At 42.8% G+C, this 18,072-nt stretch overlaps 1 protein-coding gene across 2 annotated transcripts in view; it reads left to right on the top strand.

Moving 5' to 3' along the window:
* The window catches only part of cux2b (cut-like homeobox 2b), a 125,147-nt gene extending 108,121 nt beyond the window's left edge, over window positions 1–17,026 (top strand). For both annotated transcript variants that reach the window (XM_061818028.1, XM_061818029.1), the window contains exons 11-22: window positions 1,322–1,513; window positions 1,614–1,672; window positions 1,764–1,812; window positions 1,949–2,048; window positions 2,290–2,913; window positions 9,170–9,271; window positions 9,389–10,221; window positions 11,713–11,872; window positions 11,968–12,273; window positions 12,358–12,546; window positions 12,639–12,915; window positions 13,158–17,026. In XM_061818028.1, the coding sequence (XP_061674012.1) occupies window positions 1,322–1,513; window positions 1,614–1,672; window positions 1,764–1,812; window positions 1,949–2,048; window positions 2,290–2,913; window positions 9,170–9,271; window positions 9,389–10,221; window positions 11,713–11,872; window positions 11,968–12,273; window positions 12,358–12,546; window positions 12,639–12,915; window positions 13,158–13,965 (3,699 nt within the window). In that variant the 3' untranslated portion in view covers window positions 13,966–17,026. The remainder of the gene's footprint in view (window positions 1–1,321; window positions 1,514–1,613; window positions 1,673–1,763; window positions 1,813–1,948; window positions 2,049–2,289; window positions 2,914–9,169; window positions 9,272–9,388; window positions 10,222–11,712; window positions 11,873–11,967; window positions 12,274–12,357; window positions 12,547–12,638; window positions 12,916–13,157) is intronic.
* The last annotated feature ends 1,046 nt before the right edge of the window (window positions 17,027–18,072 follow it).

Raw genomic sequence — 18,072 nt, 5'->3', positions numbered from 1 at the left:
TATAAATATTGAAAAATGGGGGAACGATAGGGGCGATTACTTAATGGTACCGTGGAAAGGTGTAAGTGCAGACCAGTGGTGGCCAAAATACGGCCTGCGGTCCACATCTCTTCGCATTGATCATTTCAATCCGGCCTGCCAAAGTTTGGTAAATCATATCAAAATCATGATTGTATTAATTTGACCTTTGTCCTACAATGCCGAGTGGTTCCACAAGGTAGTGTAGTTGGTACAAGTACAAGGGACTACTAAGTACATTATCAGAGAAGTCCCGTCAAAGGCTGTTTGTCTGATTTGTTAAACTATTGCAGTTTAAATGACAATAACATCAGCTGTCCCTTTTCTACACATCATCCTGATTATACGAACAACCAATCAACTCAGGTACTGATGGCTACAGCTCAGCGGTTAAAATCAAGCTCGCAGGCTCAGCAAAACACCTTTATCTGACATACTGCCATCCAAGATTCAGTCACACAAGACCCTGAAACAGCGCCAGGGGAGCTGCAGATGGAACTGATTGATCTCCAATGTGATACTGTCTTAAAAGAGAAATTCAGCTCTCAAACTGGATGAGTTCTATGCTTCATTAAGCGGAGACGAATTTCCAAAGATCCAGAAGATGCTGGTGGTGTTTTCAGCTCTACATATGCATGTGAACAGACTTTTGATCAACACCAACAAAACATTTTACAGATCTTAGCTGAGTGATGAACACCTCAGATGTGTTCAAAGAATTGCCACAACAAAAATAACACCAGACTTTGATGGATTGGCATAAAAAGTTGATCAACATTGTTCCCATGAAAAGTAATTCTAAGTATTAACACTACAACTTTTTTTTGTATGTGAGGACCTGGGCCAGCTTGGCCCACCTGACAAATTTTAAAAATTAATTTCGGCCCTGAGCTAAAAAGTCCCCCCCCCCCTCGTGTAGACCAAGACCATGTCTAATTAGCTGAATTTATCAGAGGTGGACTCCAATGAGGTGTTCGTCATGGCAAAGACTAAATATATTAGTACATATGATTTTGGAGTACATTTTTAATAAATTTGTAAAATCTTATTGATAAATAAAATTAACTTTACATGGTTGTGTATAGAATTTTTGGGGGAAAAAATTCCATCTGTTTTGGAATAAGGTTTTGCTCTCACACAACAAAATGTGGAAAAAAAGTGAAGGGTTGTTACTGTGGGTCGAACTCCTCTTCTATCTATTTGCCAATGCCATGTAAATGCACTACAATGGAGTTTGTGAGACTCAATCTTGCATATCCAAAATCCACTCCCCCACGGCCCCAATGTCCTTTCACGCTGTCAGGAGAACAAAGAGAAGGGTGAGGTATTGCCCTCCAAACTGGAGGCTACTCTGCTCGCGAAAGACCGTGAAATCATCCGTCTTCTTGAAAATATTCAGCAGCTTCAGTGCACTCTACAGGAGGTTCAAGAAACCTCAGCCAATCAGATCATAGAGCTAGAACAACAGTTGGCCTACAAGACAGAAGCTATTGAGGTGAGTGTTGCTGACATATTATGATTCATTGTCCCTCTGACTATTTATTTACATTCATTGTAATCGAAACAGTTTCTCATTTTTGTCCCCCTCATCTCAGAGATTAGAAGGTAAACTGAAATCCCAAATGGATTACGAAGAGATTAAAACTGAACTCAGGTGACAATTTGTTGTGGAGCATGTGTATCATTGCCGATTGGACTGAAAATAAATAATGCAAAATGATCTGCATGTCTGTTTGTGCCCACAGTATCTTGAAGGTAATGAAGCTGGCCTCTGCAAATGGCAACTCATCCCAGGTATGTGTTCTCCACACATATTAGCCTCAGTTTTACCAAATATTTTTTTTTCTTCCTGATCTTATTTTTAAAAGAACGTCAGCAACTACTGTAATTGATTTATTCAAAAATTTACCCCATGCGGTTGTGTGTACAGGATTCAGCGAAGGCCACAGATATGCTACTCCTGGATAAAGAGGTTTTCCTTCCATCTCAAAAATACTTGATGGAAAAGGCCAGAATATTGCACAGCACTGGTAAAGTAATTTATTTTTCTTTTTAAATGATCAGGAAATTAGATGTTTGAAAGTTAACTAGGAAAGCAAGGCCCATCAGCCAACCTAGTATACTGTATATTTGTCACCTGCAAAATCAAGCGTGCAGAAATCCCACATGAGCACAACAAACTTCAAATTGGGATGTAATTTATGTATTGAGATGTACATGGCACAGTATACAATGGATCACAAAAGTGAAGGTGTAATTTTTTTTCTGTAGATGATGATCACTCAGAGGATGGAGGCCGAGAGACAGGCAGGCCACCTGGCTCCAACTCATCGTCCTCTCAAGTAGATGGTGGTCACGCCACCCCCAGTCCAGGTCTTCCCACCCTGAATGGCTCATCCACCAACCACGATCCCACCCGTCCCTTCTCTGTGTCGCCATGTTCTGTTGACAGACTATCAGGGGACCACCTCCTTCACAAACATCTTCTCTCACCACACTTTAAAAAGGAGGGTCATATGGCTTTTCCTACTGCACTCTACGCAGCCAGGGTCACTCTCATGTCAGCCACTCAAGGGTCAGGCAGTAGTGACATAGGCTTGCCCAGTGACCAATCAGAAAGCGGTGGCTCGACAGCAGGGGATGACGATCAAGTGGACACGGCAGAGATCGCGTTCCAGGTGAAGGAGCAGCTGCTGAAACATAACATTGGCCAGCGTGTGTTTGGCCACTATGTGCTTGGCCTCTCCCAAGGCTCAGTCAGTGAGATTCTAGCCAGGCCCAAACCCTGGAGGAAGTTGACTGTGAAAGGCAAAGAGCCCTTCCTTAAAATGAAGCAGTTCCTCTCTGATGAACAGAACATCCTGGCACTTAGGACTATCCAGGTCCGTCAAAGAGGTGAGTGGAACAGGACATAACAGAGATGCGTCATTCCGGTGGGAATAATCATCACACAGTCATTATGCAGTGCAGTTGTACATTAGGGCAAAGTACAACCACAGACTGTCCATCCATTTTCAATCCATTTTCAGGCCTGTCTGTGAGCGATGCTCTCAAACCCAACCGAACTGTTATGCAGTGTGCAGGCTGTGGCAATGAGCTTTCACGAGTGGCTGTACCAGTACGCTATCTATTTCCATTGTTTTGCAATAATGTAATCTAAACTACAACTACAGGTATAATTTCATATAATATTGTACCCATGGCCAAAAAAGGGACTTGTTGGAAGTCTCTGTCCATTCAATTAATGGCGCAATCATTGCCTACAGCCTCGAAAATATCCTCAAACTCTTCTCTTATTTCTCACCAGTGTCTTCTCTCAATACTAATCATAATAAAGCTACTGCCAACTTGGCAATCCACTATTTTCTAGACAATTGCGACATGATGTTTGTGGTTTAACAACAACAACAACAAAAACTCACACTATAACTATATGTTGACGGTCTAATTGTTTTCAGATAGAGGTGGTCGTTATTTTGTATGAAGGTCAATCACTTGGCGTATAGGCCTGAGTCACCAACTTTACTTCATTTATTTATTTATCCATCCATCCATCCATCCATTTTCTTAGCCGTTTATCCTCACAAGGGTCGCGGGAGTGCTGGAGCCTATCCCAGTTGTCAAGGGGCAGGAGGCTGGGTACACTCTGAACTGGTTGTCAGCCAATCACAGGGCACATAGAGATAAACAGCCGCACTCACAATCACACCTAAGTGCAATTAAGAAGAAATTAATGTTGCATGTTTTTGGGACGTGGGAGGAAACCGGAGTGCCCGGAGAAAATCCACGCAGGCACCAGCAGAACATGCAAACTCCACACAGGGAGGGCTGGGATTGAACCCGGGTCCTCAGAACTGTGAGGCCAACATTTTCCAGCTGCCACACCGCGGCGCTTTATTTATCCATCTGTCCATCCATTTTCTTCACCGCTTATCCTCACGAGGGTCACAGGGGGTGTTGGAGCCTATCCTAGCTGTCATTGGGCAGGAGGCGGGGTACACCCTGAACTGGTTGCCAGCCAATCGCCGGGCACATAGAGACAAACAGCCCCATTCACAATCACACCTAGGAGCAATTTTGAGTGTCCAGTTAATGTTGCATGTTTTTGTGATGTGGGGGGAAACAGTAGTGCCCGGAGAAAACCCAAGCAGGCACGGGGAGAACATGCAAACTCCATACAGGCGGGGCCAGGATCGAACCCGGGTCCTCGGAACTGCGAGGCCAACTCTTTACCAGCTGACCCACCGTGCCGCAGATTTATTTATTTATTTATTTATTTATTCATTCATTCGTTCGTTTGTTTATTTATTTATTTATTTGAGATGGCTTTCAGCCACATTACTCAATGTGCAGCTAGTTTTATACATTGCAGGGTCATGGGCAGGCTGGAACATTTAATTTACCAACCCCTGTGACAATCCAATGTATAATATATGTATTATTTTACCTTGAAATAAGTAGTACAGTAAGAGAAGTAATAGAATACACTTAATAGCAATGACGACATATTGATCTTAAAGTGCGGGTGACATCCCTATAGGCATTCTAAAATGGATATTGTAATGAAAAATACACATGACAGTATTCACTTCAATGTCTATACGAAAAAAAAAGTGAGCACAAAGTTGCGCAATTGAGTGTCCCTCGACATCCAAGTGGTCGCCATATTAGTCGCGTCATCTGTCCTTGACGTCATCGTCACTTCCGGCGTTGAAAACGTGCAGTGCCTGCTACTACGGAAGCCGAACAACAGAGATATTTGCATTTTTCCGACGCCCCTTCTGACACCGAAGTTCTTTTCAAAAAGGACAACACCACACAACTGAGTGAAGTTAGATAATATTACACTATTGTTTCGAGCCATATTCAGATGATATGCCATCACGGCCAAACCGCATCCCGTCCGATCCACGACCGCGGCGGAGATGAGCTATCGCGGCCCATCGCAGCCGACCGGTGTGGCTTATGACGGAGCCGAGCGGTACCGCTTTGTGTTCACATTTGAGCCGGCGCGCTTCATGCTCGCACGCGACTGAGTAAGGAATTCTCGGCTGGGTTCTTCAGAACTGCCGCCGTTGCACAGCCCGACGCGCAGCCTTCGCGGAAGATGTGACCGCCGAACGCGGCGCCTCAGCAGGTGTGGCTGACTTTCGGCCCGCTGTGCTATATAAGGAGGGGGTGGAGCCGAGCTATGTTGCACGCTGAGTGAGACATTGTTGGCTGGGCGACGCGCACATCGACACATTTCATACGCGGATCTTTTGTTACGTTATGAGAGAGACCGGTTATGTGGTCCGCCCCAAAGTATTATTTTTTTTAGTAGCTGTATGCGCACATCAACACATTTCATATGCGGATCTTTTGCTACGTTATGGGAGAGACCGATTACGTGGTCTGCCCCAAACTATTTTTTTTTTAGTAGCTGTATACACACCTACCTGTTATTTGGAACCCACGAAGGTCTCATCCTCTGCACCCATGCAATCCATTGTTCACAACGAACAGGGTCTCTTTCAAACTTATGAAGGGTTATTCCATTCTCCCGAGTGTTCAAGCAATGTCCAGCAATGCAATGAGCCGGCATTTTGGCTAACACGAAGGAACAACGAGCTACCTTCGCGGAGGTAAAACTAATGGAAACAAACGAGTCCACGAGGGGGCGCCACTGTCCTTTACGTCACTTCCTGCTTCTTCTCAACAACAAATTCCCGAGAGGATTTTCATGGCAGGAGTTACAAAAAGCTGTATATGTCAAAATCATGTTTTGTGGTGAAAAAACACATGGGACCATATTGGCTGTGGGTTTTTCATTAATAATGTACCAAAAAAATTCCGTTTGACGACACTTGAGCTTTAAATATTACTGAATAACGTCGCGCAATTATTATCAGTGAGTGTATTCACAGTAAAACGTGTATTTGAGTGCTCAATTTTGATTTGATCTCTTCCTTCTTCAGTGCAGTTAACATTTTGCACTTGTGACAGATATATTTTAAGTCATACTACCATCTTGCATTGAGTCTTGTGTAATTTGTGGTACCAAGCGCTTGTCCTATAGTGAGTACCAACCAGGGTGCTGTGGCCCACTAGTATCATATGGGTCATCGTCAGTGATGGGAATAACGTTACTAACGCCGTTACTTTTTTCAGTAACGGGTAATCTAACGAATTACTCTGACTGTCAGTATGACACCGTTACTATTATCAACACCCCGCTTCTGCACATTACTGAACCCGCCCAATAAAAAACATAAAAGCTGTAATCCGATTTCGCGCACACAGACACAGGACTCAGGTGCAAGTATGTGTCATGTCATGTGCATGTGAGTGTTGCAGAGTGACAAGGGAGGGAAGGGTGAGATAATTGCCTAAGCAATGATGATTGACTAAGGTATAGTAAGATTACATCTTCAGCCAATCAGATAAATTAGGTGGTCTGGTGTTTAGAGCGCATCCGTCGTGGCGGGTGTTTACAGCGCATAGCGACAGATGGCGAGTGAGGAGGTCTCAGACTCCGGTGGAAAGACTGCATTTGCCAAATTGGAGATTCAGATGCTACTTTTACCTCGTTGAGGTGAAAGGTAAAAATCTGCATGTCAAGTGTGGGGAAGCTGGTCTTCACACCAAAGAGGAACAGACTCCGACCTCAAATTTGAGTTGCTGCTTCTTCTATGATACAACCACTGGTTTAAGAGCTAAAATGTTGAGATGACCAGGTTGGTTGGGTGGATGTTTCGAGAGAGGAATCCATGCATGTTAAGAGTTGGATTTAACAAATCCATTAAGATTTCACTTCAATGTAAACATGAGTTGCAATAAATTCAAACCTCTATGCAGGTACATGATTTTTCCTGTCCTGCTCTATGCATCTGGCTTGTGTGTGTGTGTCTGAGGGGTACTGCACTAGCTACTTTTGCTGCTAACTAGTTACTTTTTTGGGGGGAGTAACTCAATAAGTAACTCAGTTACTTTTTGGGAGAAGTTACTAGTTACTATAACTAATTACTTTTTCAAAGTAACGTGCCCAACAATGTGTGCAGCAGGAACACTTAATTTGTCCCCAAATTACCTTTTTTCCTCCCATCTATCTTCACACAATAAACCTGTGTATCCACCTGTTGCTATTCGTACAACAGAATAAATCCTGTTTTCCCGTTAGATTTGTGTTCATTTAAGCATGCCAAAATTCCACAAGTACATTTGTGAGTAGATTAAAACATATCATGATTATTTCAATATTGATGGTTTTTGTGATGTTTTTGTTGAGTTGTGTACCATGAGCGTTTCCAAGCATAAAATTGGTACCTTGGCTCAATATTGGTTGGGAAACACTGCCTTCACTATACTTCAGTATACCCTTGAATGGAATGCTCTTTTTGGATAGATGCTTGAAAATCCATGTATATGTTGGACTCCTGTGGGTGCCTTCATGATTCCCTGTGGGCAACAAGGTCCCCCGTGTGCGCTGCTGTTGGTTCCAATGACTTACATGAAAACTGGGGGTTATCTTCATCTGATGACAAAAAAAACTCCCGTACAAAAACACAGCGTAAAATGGGACTGAGAAAAACGGGGAAACGTGGCAGATAAAATCTCTTTTTTGAAACACACTAATTGAAGGATATGGAAAAATGAAATAATTGCTGTTAATTCAAACGTTTTTTTCTTCTCATTACAATTTGCTGATTGGCTGGCAGTATAGAGCTCGTGCACCTATGTCATAAAGTCACATGACTTTTGTTCACGTCGCCATATTGCCGGTCAAACAAAGCATTGTTCAATGCTAAGTCCTTTGAGACGAAACGAAAATATGTCTTATGGCACTACGCCCAGAGTTTTGTACGATACCGTTAGACATTTAGAAGGTGACAATAAACCAAGGTACGTGGAAAAATTTGAGACAATTGGCATAAAGGACCCGTATTTAATGCCGAAATTAGACTGTGAATTCACTTCCGCTTGTCTTGGACAACGGGATAAACACAAGTGTCTGGTGATTAAGTCGTCGTTTACACGGAAAAGTTTGAAAGCGTATAAAAGTCTGGACGCATACAAATACTTCGTTGGAGGATTTGTTCTCAATCAGGAATAAATCCCACATAGTGACGGGGAGACGACTCGTGAATGCGGAAGCGTATTCGGCTGCACGTTAACCTTTGCTGAAATCCATTGATCTTTTCAGCTGGTATTCAATACAAATACCAATATTTAAATAAATGACCTTTGGTTTTACACAAACTCGCATTCATTAGCTATGATTGAAAAAAAAGACAGGTTGAGGGCTCGTGAATGTGGAAGCATTTTCGGCCACACGTTAACATCCGTAAACCTCTCTGCTGTGACAGATGGTTTATTTTCTTTTTTTAAATACCCGTTGTTCGCAAATGAGCCAGCTTGGCATTATAAATACTTCTTGGTAATTTGAGACTGAGAAGAATAATTCCTACCTGAAATGAAGCGATCGCTACACAGGCGTGTGTGTATTTTGGTTGAGCACCATCCATCATGTTTAATTACCCAAATCCATCGATATTTTCTGGTCTTTTCAACTGGTATTCCATAGAATGATCTCTTTGAATATTTGTCTCGTCTATTGTGACAACCAGCAGCACAAGACTCGAGCAATTTGAAAAATCTGCTCTGGTTCAACGGCTCCCGCAGTGCAGAGCAGCTCGTTTTGACTGGCAAAATGGTGCCGTGCAAACTTTGACGTCACGTGCACGAGCTCTATTCCTTGGCATCGAGTGGCAGATAGTGAGGTGTCCATTTCAACACTGTTGAGGGTTGCATAATGATTATCAGCCACTGTTTAAGCACTAGCAGATAAGATTTAAATCCCAAATATCCGCCTGCCATCAATTGGTGGCATAGTTCCCGGACACGTGTACGTTAAAAATGAACTTGGACCTCATACTTGACTTCTTCTTGGCTTCCTGTGACATGTTTGCAGTCTTGCTTTTCAACTTTGTTTTCTCCCTAGATTCACAGCTTTTGAAAGTTGAGCTTCCCTTATACAGCAACCTCAGACAACACACACTCAAAGGCAGCCATTGATCTACCAGTCAAAAGTAAAGCCTTGAAACTGCTCTCTGATCAACCATCCCACTCACCCCCTCCTTTCTGCTCCCTCTCTTTCTACCCTCTATGGCAGGGAGCATCACTCCACGCATCCGAACTCCAGAAACTGGGTCAGACGACGCCATTAGGAATATCCTGGAGCAGGCCAAGAAGGAGATCCAGTCCCAGAGGGGAGGTGAGTCTGGAGCTATCAAACAAAAGTCATTTTCTACTCATTATTTTATTTTATTATTAAAGCAGATGCAATGATAAGGTACGCATCAATGTTTGAGTGGGTCTATTTCTTCTCTAGGGGATTGCAAGCCACCTGTAAACTCCACCATTGGCAGAAGCAGTAACGGGACAGGCAACAGCTCAGACGAAACTATTAAGAACATCCTACAACAGGCCAGGAGGGAAATGGAGTCCCAGCAACAGGTCCTGATGGATATGGAAGGCTGTGGAAGACCCTCAACAGTTGCCACGGGAGCCCAAGTAGAACATCTGGGGCCTCATGAGCGCTCCAGCAGCCTGCCTTTCCCTATCTCCATTAAACAAGAGGAGGGGGGTTGTGATACAGTTTGCATGGCCAATTCTATCAGCAGTCCCCAAACACCGCTTAGCGTTCTTTCTCCAGCTGCCTTCGTTCAGAACATCATTCGCAAAGTAAAATCAGAGATTGGAGAGGTTGGTACTTACTTCGACCACCACTGGTCTCAGGAGCGGGGGTCGATGATACTTAGCGGCGTGGGTAGCTCCCAGCCCTATAATTCCATTTCTCCCTCCGTGTCTTCCTCCTCCTCCGGTCCCTCTGTATTGACCCGGCCCTGGCCCCGCCTGGAGAACGGTGAGTGTCTCAGCGAAGAGGCCTCTGCCGCTGAAGAAGAGCTGGGGCTGGGCCGGCCAATGGAGGTGAAAGTGGAGTCTGACGCCTCAGTCAGTGGGGAGTCTCCGGGCCCTAGTCCCAGCCGCCTTTCTTACTACCCAGCGTACATTCCCCGAGCTCTTAAGCCCACTGTTCCACCGCTGACACCAGAACAGTACGAGTTGTACATGTATCGAGAGGTGGATACCATTGAGTTGACCAGGCAGGTGAAGGAGAAGCTGGCAAAGAATGGCATCTGCCAGAGGATCTTTGGGGAAAAGGTCAGTTCACGTGAATCAAAACATTTTAAAAAAATTTAAAAAAAACCCTTTGGACTCTGTTCTTTTCCTATACATTTAGCCTACTCGCTGGTCCCATTTCTCACCTGTTCACTCGAAGATGTTAAGCATACTCTGATGAGTTTACATGTAACATTTGAGCAATAACAATTGTCCTACATATTTTAATACTTTGGTGAATTATTTTGTGTGGCATGGTGGTTGACTGATTACCACATCTGCCTTACAGTTCTGGGGTCCATGGTTAAAAACTGGATCAGCCTGTGAGGAGTTTGAATATTCTCTCTGTACCTGCTCGGGTTTTCTCCGGTTACTCCAGTTTCTTTCCACGTCTAAAAAAACATGCATGGTGGATTGATTGAAAACTCTAAATTGCTCGTATGTGCGAATGATTATGAATGGTTGTCTGTTTATAATGTGCCTGTGGCTGGTGACCGGTTCAAGGTGTACCCTCCCTTTCACCCGAAGATAGCTGGGAGCAAGCCTGTAACTTTCGTGAGGATACGGGGCACAGAAAATTAATGGATGGAATTATTTTGTACCATCATACAGACGTGCAAAATGTTTTACGGCAACAATAACAAAAAAAATCTATCTTTGTGGCTTTCCATATCAGTGCTTCAAATAGAAAATACTCTTTTCTTGGGGCCTTGTGAATGGGAAATTTTAATCATATGCCTGAATCCACATCACTCTGTGACTTGAATGACAGAAATGCAACCCTGGTACCACAACAAAAGTACAGATTTACACTACAGATCCTCCACCAAAACAGCTCCGTTTTACAGTCTTTACTTTCCTCAATTTATGTAATGCTAGACTAAACCAAGACTTGCACTAAACATGTTGTTGTAGATCTGAACAGTTATTGAAGGGAGGCCACACAATGCCAGACATTGTCATACACTTGGTTGTGGTTCAGAAACTTTCCAACAGTTATCTGTAATAAAAATTTGAAATAAGCATTTTAGTTATTCTCCATTATCAGTTATGCAGTGTCTTTACTTTCAATAAAAATGTGCACTGTCTCCACTCATTTGGCCCCAAAAGCAATCAAATTTATTATTTAGTGATGAAAACTCTCCAATGAAACCAGTTGAATGCTCACACAGAAAAAAATTGTTGAATGTGACATTTCCTTCAAAAGTCCTTTTCATGTTGCCCTCATTTTAAAATCTTTGATAATGAAGCAGAAAACAAAAAACAAAACTTTTTTTTTTGGTTTAAAAAACCCTTTCAAACTCGAATCTGCCCAGTGACATGCCCTAATAATGAGGCCAAATTCAAATGGAACTTTTCCAGATTTATGGAGTGGTGCTTCTCTCTGCTGGCTATTTTTGGAACTGCATAACTTCAACTCTATCTGGGTTATTTTGTTGGTGTTTTTCTATACGGTATATCCATGCCATGCAGTGTGTATCAAGTGACTCGAATTGCAGTATATATAAAATACTGTATTTGTATTTTGTACAGGTTCTTGGGCTCTCTCAGGGGAGTGTGAGTGACATGCTGTCCCGGCCGAAACCCTGGAGCAAGTTGACCCAGAAAGGCAGGGAACCCTTCATCCGCATGCAGCTCTGGTTACTTGACCAACTAGGCCAGACCCTCAACCAGGCCCCACATCAGGGTCAGGGTGAGTCTGTATTTGACGCTCGTCTTTCCAGGAACTACTTTTCTGCACGCTATCACACCCGAGAATGTTTTTCTCTTTTTAATCTTCTGTCTCAGATAAAAGTCCAGTCAACACGCAGTCATCACCATCCCCACCGCTGAGTCCTGTAGAGGGTCAGCAGAGCCCCTTGGTTGAACCAATGGGCCACTCCCTGGAGAGCAGCAAAGAGAATCAGCAGCCCGAGTGCCTGGTGCTGGGGCTCCCTCCCCAGCCTGAGGGAGGGAAGTCCACCAACAGCCTCATGGCCCTACATCACCCTGCTAACCCGCTTGGCATACAGGAGCTGGTAGCCATGTCCTCAGAGGTGGACACCTATGCCATCACGAAAAAAGTCAAAGAGGTGTTAACAGACAATAACTTAGGTGCGTCTATTATTGAAACTTAATTTGCCATCTCACACACAGTGATATGTACTGCAGTCATTAAGTATGCATGTTTCTCTACAGGCCAGCGTCTTTTTGGGGAGACAATTCTGGGTCTGACTCAAGGCTCTGTATCTGACCTGCTGTCCCGGCCCAAACCCTGGCACAAACTTAGTCTCAAAGGCAGGGAGCCGTTTGTGCGCATGCAATTGTGGCTCAATGATCCTCACAATGTGGAAAAGTTGAGGGCTATGAAGAAGATGGAAAAGAAAGGTAAAAAGTAATATTGTATTGTTTTCCAGCACACAAATGAAAATGGCTTTTTTTTAAAACTGTTAACTATTTAATCTGTGTCCGCATCACAGCTTACCTGAAGAGACGTTATGGGCTACTAAGCACAGGCTCCGACAGTGACTCGCCCAGTACTCGCTCTGAGTGTGTGAGTCCAGCCTTAGTCTCGCTGGACTTGTGCTCCTATGGGCAGGTGAAAAAGCCTCGAGTGGTGCTAGGAGCAGAGGAGAAAGAAGCACTGAGGAAGGTCTACCTCTTGGAGCCATACCCTTCTCAGAATACAATTGAGATGCTTGCTGCCCAGCTCCATCTTAAAACCAACACTGTTATCAACTGGTTCCACAACTACAGGCCAGTGTTGATCTCCTACCTATGACCCAAACTTTTTCATGTACTCCTCCTAATTGTACACAACTCCATATGGGAAAGTAGGAAAGTAGTACAAAAATATGCAGTGGGAAGATTTTGGATTTCATTTTGTCTATTGATCCAGAAAAGAGTTTTCCCAGATGTTTTGATCTTAACATCCAAACGTATGCTTAAAATGACAATCAGGAAAGTATTTTCAGTCTAACCTGATTTATTTCATGCAGGTCAAGGATGAGACGTGAAGTGCTGATGGAGGGTCTGCCAGACAACGACACAGATGCTGAGCACCACAGCTACTCGCCTTCATTGACAAGGAGCCCCCACTCTGACGGCGAGGAGAGGAGACCGCAGCAGCCCTTGCGACACAACCACTCCAGCCTTCCTCTCAGTAACGCTGCACTGCCTTGTGTCAAACAGGAGGCAGTGGATAGAGAGAACGTGGGGGAGGTGGGGACAGAGGGCCCCATGAGACAGACAAGAGGTCAGTGTTTTTCCACCGCTGTGCAGTTCCCACAATTTAAAAGTGAGCACGAGGACCCGACTGTCGGCTATCGTGATCCCGTCTTGGTTGGCCAGAGCGTCGGGCATGAGGAGGGCGCAAGCAGTCAGCCCGCTTTGTGCACGAGCACCACCTCTATAGATGCCCCCCAGAGAGTGAATCAGTCCAGGCATGAGGGAGAAGAGCGTGGAAAGTCACCCACTGACCCGGTCAGCTTCAAAGCCTCATCAGAAGCCTGCCGCAGCAGCTTGGAGGTCTCCCTCAACTCTCCCTCTGCTGCATCTTCACCTGGTCTCATGATGTCAGTCTCTCCTGTCCCCTCATCCTCTGCTCCAATATCCCCCTCACTGCCGAACCCACCCTCAACAAGCACCAATCACAGCCTGGACCCAAATGCGCCCTCTCCCTTCCAAACCCCCAAGCTCAACAGAAGCACTCAGAGACGCAATGAGAAAATGGCAAACCTCAATAATATCATCCACAGGTTAGAGAGAGCGGCCAATCGAGAGGAAACATTGGAATGGGAGTTTTAGCTTTCTGTTTACTTGTTTCGTACTGTTGAACTTTCTAGCGTGCAGCAGCATAGCAAATAAGAGCTTCCTGATGACTTGGAATGGAGCTTGGCACCTGAGAGGCCTGCTCCCTCAAAGTGACAACTTGTTGAAACTGGGATCACAGAACAAACATAATGCTAAATCCCCCAAAAGAACTTAAAGCTGGGGATACAAAATTTGTAAATCGTTATTTGTTTCCTTCTTTTTTAATGAGTACAGTACTACTTTGAGCTATGAATGACAGCAAGCTGTCCTTTTACCTACTGGACTTGACATGGAGACTTTTGCAGCTATGGTGTCGTAAAGTTGTACACTGAAATCATATAGATTGCCACTAGGTGAGATTAAAAAGACCCTTGTCTTAAAGCCATTAAAAGCACTAGAACTATTTGAAAAGAGACATTGACCAAATTTGCTACTTTTTGATTAGCAATTTTTCAGATTTTGTCTTTAAGACTGGACTGATGAATCAAGCAACCTAATCCTTTCCCTGACTGCGAGATAGTCCCTCAAGACTCTAAATATTCAACATCTTGTAATAAATTCCTTGGTGATGTTTTAAACTATTTGTAACTCATGTATAAAATGTGCTTGTACATGTTGTAGAATTGTCTGCAATAGCCTTCTTGAAACCTGATGTAGCATGGTACTCACTTGACCCCGTTATCCTCTGTAGTTAGTCTCCTGTGCTTATACTTGAGTGAAAACGAGAGTAAAAAAAAAAAAATGTTAAAAACCTCACAAAAAGCAAATGACAAATATAATGGATGGAATACTTTTAACAATTTTGTTTTCCCTCTTTCTTCAAACAATTGATGAGATTTACTGTCGAGGACCATCGTTTTTATTGTAGCCACTACAGTGTACACTACACACAAGCACAGCTTACACAATTTCTTCTTTCACACTTACCTCTCCGTCCCTCCTTTTTTTCTCAGACTGAGAGTGACCAAGACACACTGGACATGGTTGACCTCAGATTATCTACATGCACACCTTGATAGTCAAGACCGTGTTCTTAATTGTTGTACAACGTGGGTTAGAAATGTTCCAGAGCTGGTGTCACAAAAAAGATCACAGTATTTCAAACCCAAACTACAGACTACGAGTTTTCCCCTTCCTTGTGACCCATCTGATTAACAAGCGCATCTGGATTGGTGTCGTTCAGTGCGTGTGAAGAAGTGATAGTACCACTTTTCCTTACAAAGTGTTTTTGACTTCATGGGGCAGACTTCAAATGGGGAAACCCTGTAGTTTGGATTTGAAATACATCTTCTGTGACACCAGTCCTGGAACTTTTCAGACACGCCTTGTAAATAAACATGACCTGTGCTTGTATGAATAAATGGAAGGGAACAACTCATTTGACATTTGTTCATACGATATGCAAATGAGTTTCAAGTTGTTTAGTTTTTTTCTAAAGGGAGCTAATTTGCTTGTAGGTGATCCTCCTCACAGCTAACACATGACTGAGTGCACTTTCTCAAAACGGATCTTGTACTGTAGCTAGAACAATATTGTATACTTGATGAAACACCTCAACCTCTAAACATTGACATTGTGATTAACGCATGTTATGAGACTGCAGAGAGCATGATCATTTCAGTATGACCTCATCAACATGGGAAAAAAAAGAGCATTTTATTCTGGGATGCACACTGTCACCATTATTCCCCTGTATCTTATATTTGACCACTTGGGCTTTGTCACTTTTTTTGTCATGCTTGCAAACTGTCCTTTTATAAATTTTGATTCTACTTTATACTCTGAACCATAATTATATTCATGACCTTGTGTATAAACTACTTACAGCACTTAGATTTTGATAATTGTGAGGACTTGAGAAAATGTCAAACATGAACATTATATCCTTAGTGTCCACAAGTCTTTGCCTCGACTGTATCGTTAAAGTTCGTAGTAATCACTGGCACATCTTCATTCGTTTGAAGACATATATTATGTAGAGAACTATATTACACAATTACTTCAAATAACATTCAAAATTCTTGGAACAAAGTGTGCTGATTCTAATGAAATAGTGTACAGATTAAATCAACCAAACCCATCCATGCCAGTGCTGGTTTAACAAGCTTGCCCATTTTTAAGACGTTCTCTCAGGGTAGTCTTTCCTCAAACAGTTGTTCTTGTTCTCCTCTCTGGCAGTAATTACAACAAACGTGTGTTTGTGAATATCTCAGATATAATCTGACCTGTTGAAGTTGTAAGAATATGGGAATGGCAACTTTCTCAGGAAGCAGTTCTGTTCATCAGTGTCCAACATCATAAATTTAAGATACCAGTGTGAAGCAAGTGGGTTGACGCTGCCTTCTATATTTCCTTTGAGCCACTGAAAGTTTTTTTCTTTCTGCTCTTCATGCCACCGTTTTGTGCATAAAATAATGTATAAATAATTACAAGTAACTGTCTGAGGAATTTTCGTGGTGACTGATGGATTAGTGGCAGAAAAAGAAATGTATTTAACAAGGCTGTTATTCTCATGGAAATCTCATTGTTTTGCATGCAAATAATTCATTTAGAGCACATGACAAGGGGTAGACTTGTGTTTTTGTGTTGTTCTTGCGCAGCAAGTTTTTTTTTTTTTTTTTTTTACTATCGTGAAGTCCATGCATGGTGCAGCTGATACATTTGGCTCACAATATAATCACAAATCCACTCAAACAAGCCATTACCAACCTACTTAACATTGCTGTCATATAAATATTGAAATAATTTTTGCGACATATCATATGCTCCATGCATTATCCTCAAAGGAGTCATGCGTGTGATTAAAGAGTTTCTTGGCTTCTAACCATGTTATTTACAAAAGCGAAGCTTTTTGTGAAACAAATATTACTCATGATTTTTTTCAATTATTGTTATTATCACTGTCACAAAAAGGGAGATAATTGGTCCTAAAAGATGTAATGATTTTACTCAGCTGTGATTATAGAGATGGTAATGGCAAGTCACTGGTTTGTTGCAAAATCCCTTGAAAGTCATAAGTCAAGAAGAATCACGCCATGCTATTTATTGTTAAAGAGTGGAGGACATACCGTCTGCAAATGAAGTCGTAAGCCATCATTCAATACATAATTGTTTTAAGACTTTGCTGTGTTGTGTTTTTATTTGGAATGAAACAATCTCACACCCATCTCATTTCAAATCGGCACACGTTCTATCTCCATAAAGAAAGTATATTTAATTTTACTGATACTGTGAAAACCAGAGCGGGACCACGCCTCCATAGGGCTCTAAGAATTGTTTACATATTATTTCGGGGCACTCTTCCTGCCAATTATTAATGATATTATTGAATAAGTGCTTGACCTAACGACTATAATAAATAAAATAACATGAAATGACTGGGGTTGAGACAAAACATTTCAAGCGATAGCTCACTGAGATACTGACTACACCCCTACATCCTCAAAAAAAAAAAAAAAAAAAAAAACCTGCCATGGTGAAAATAAAATCCAAGAATAAATAAAACCACTGAAATGTATCAAAACTCAAAACAATATTAAGATGTATCGGGTGTGAGACTCGTTTTTTATTTTGTCACACGCCACAGTGTAGTCACGGTTTCCCTCAGAGGGGTGTTTTGACTGAAAACGTATACTGGTTAATGTTTAATTGCCTCATCACGTATATAAATTGATGGCGACCCTTGTGAGAATGAACGGCTCAGAAAATGGATCGATGGATGGACTTCGATTGGCTGGAAAACAGCCTGAAGATAGCTGGGATATGTTTCGACACTCCTGCGACCCTTGTGAGGATAAGAGGCTCAGAAAATGGATGGATGGATGGATGGATGGATGGATGGGTCATGTTCTTCCTCAACACCACAGTGTAATGGGGCGGCCCCCTAGTGGTCGTAAGGGTCCTTAGCAGGTGCTGAGTCTGATTCTGTCCTGGGCCGGCTCTGCTTTTGTCTGTTCTTTACATTTTTGAGGTACACCACCGCAGACTACAAGCCACAATGATAAACAACTCTCTGACATAGTCCACCAAGAGCGCGCATGATGTTTGTCAACTAAGGCAGAAACTTGTCAGTGTTGACATGTTCTGACCACATGGTGCGAG

This window comes from Syngnathoides biaculeatus, chromosome 4, assembly GCF_019802595.1.
Source record: "Syngnathoides biaculeatus isolate LvHL_M chromosome 4, ASM1980259v1, whole genome shotgun sequence".
Taxonomy (NCBI): domain Eukaryota; kingdom Metazoa; phylum Chordata; class Actinopteri; order Syngnathiformes; family Syngnathidae; genus Syngnathoides; species Syngnathoides biaculeatus.
Note: the sequence above shows the minus strand (reverse complement) of the source record. Positions and strands in the feature narration are given on the sequence as shown.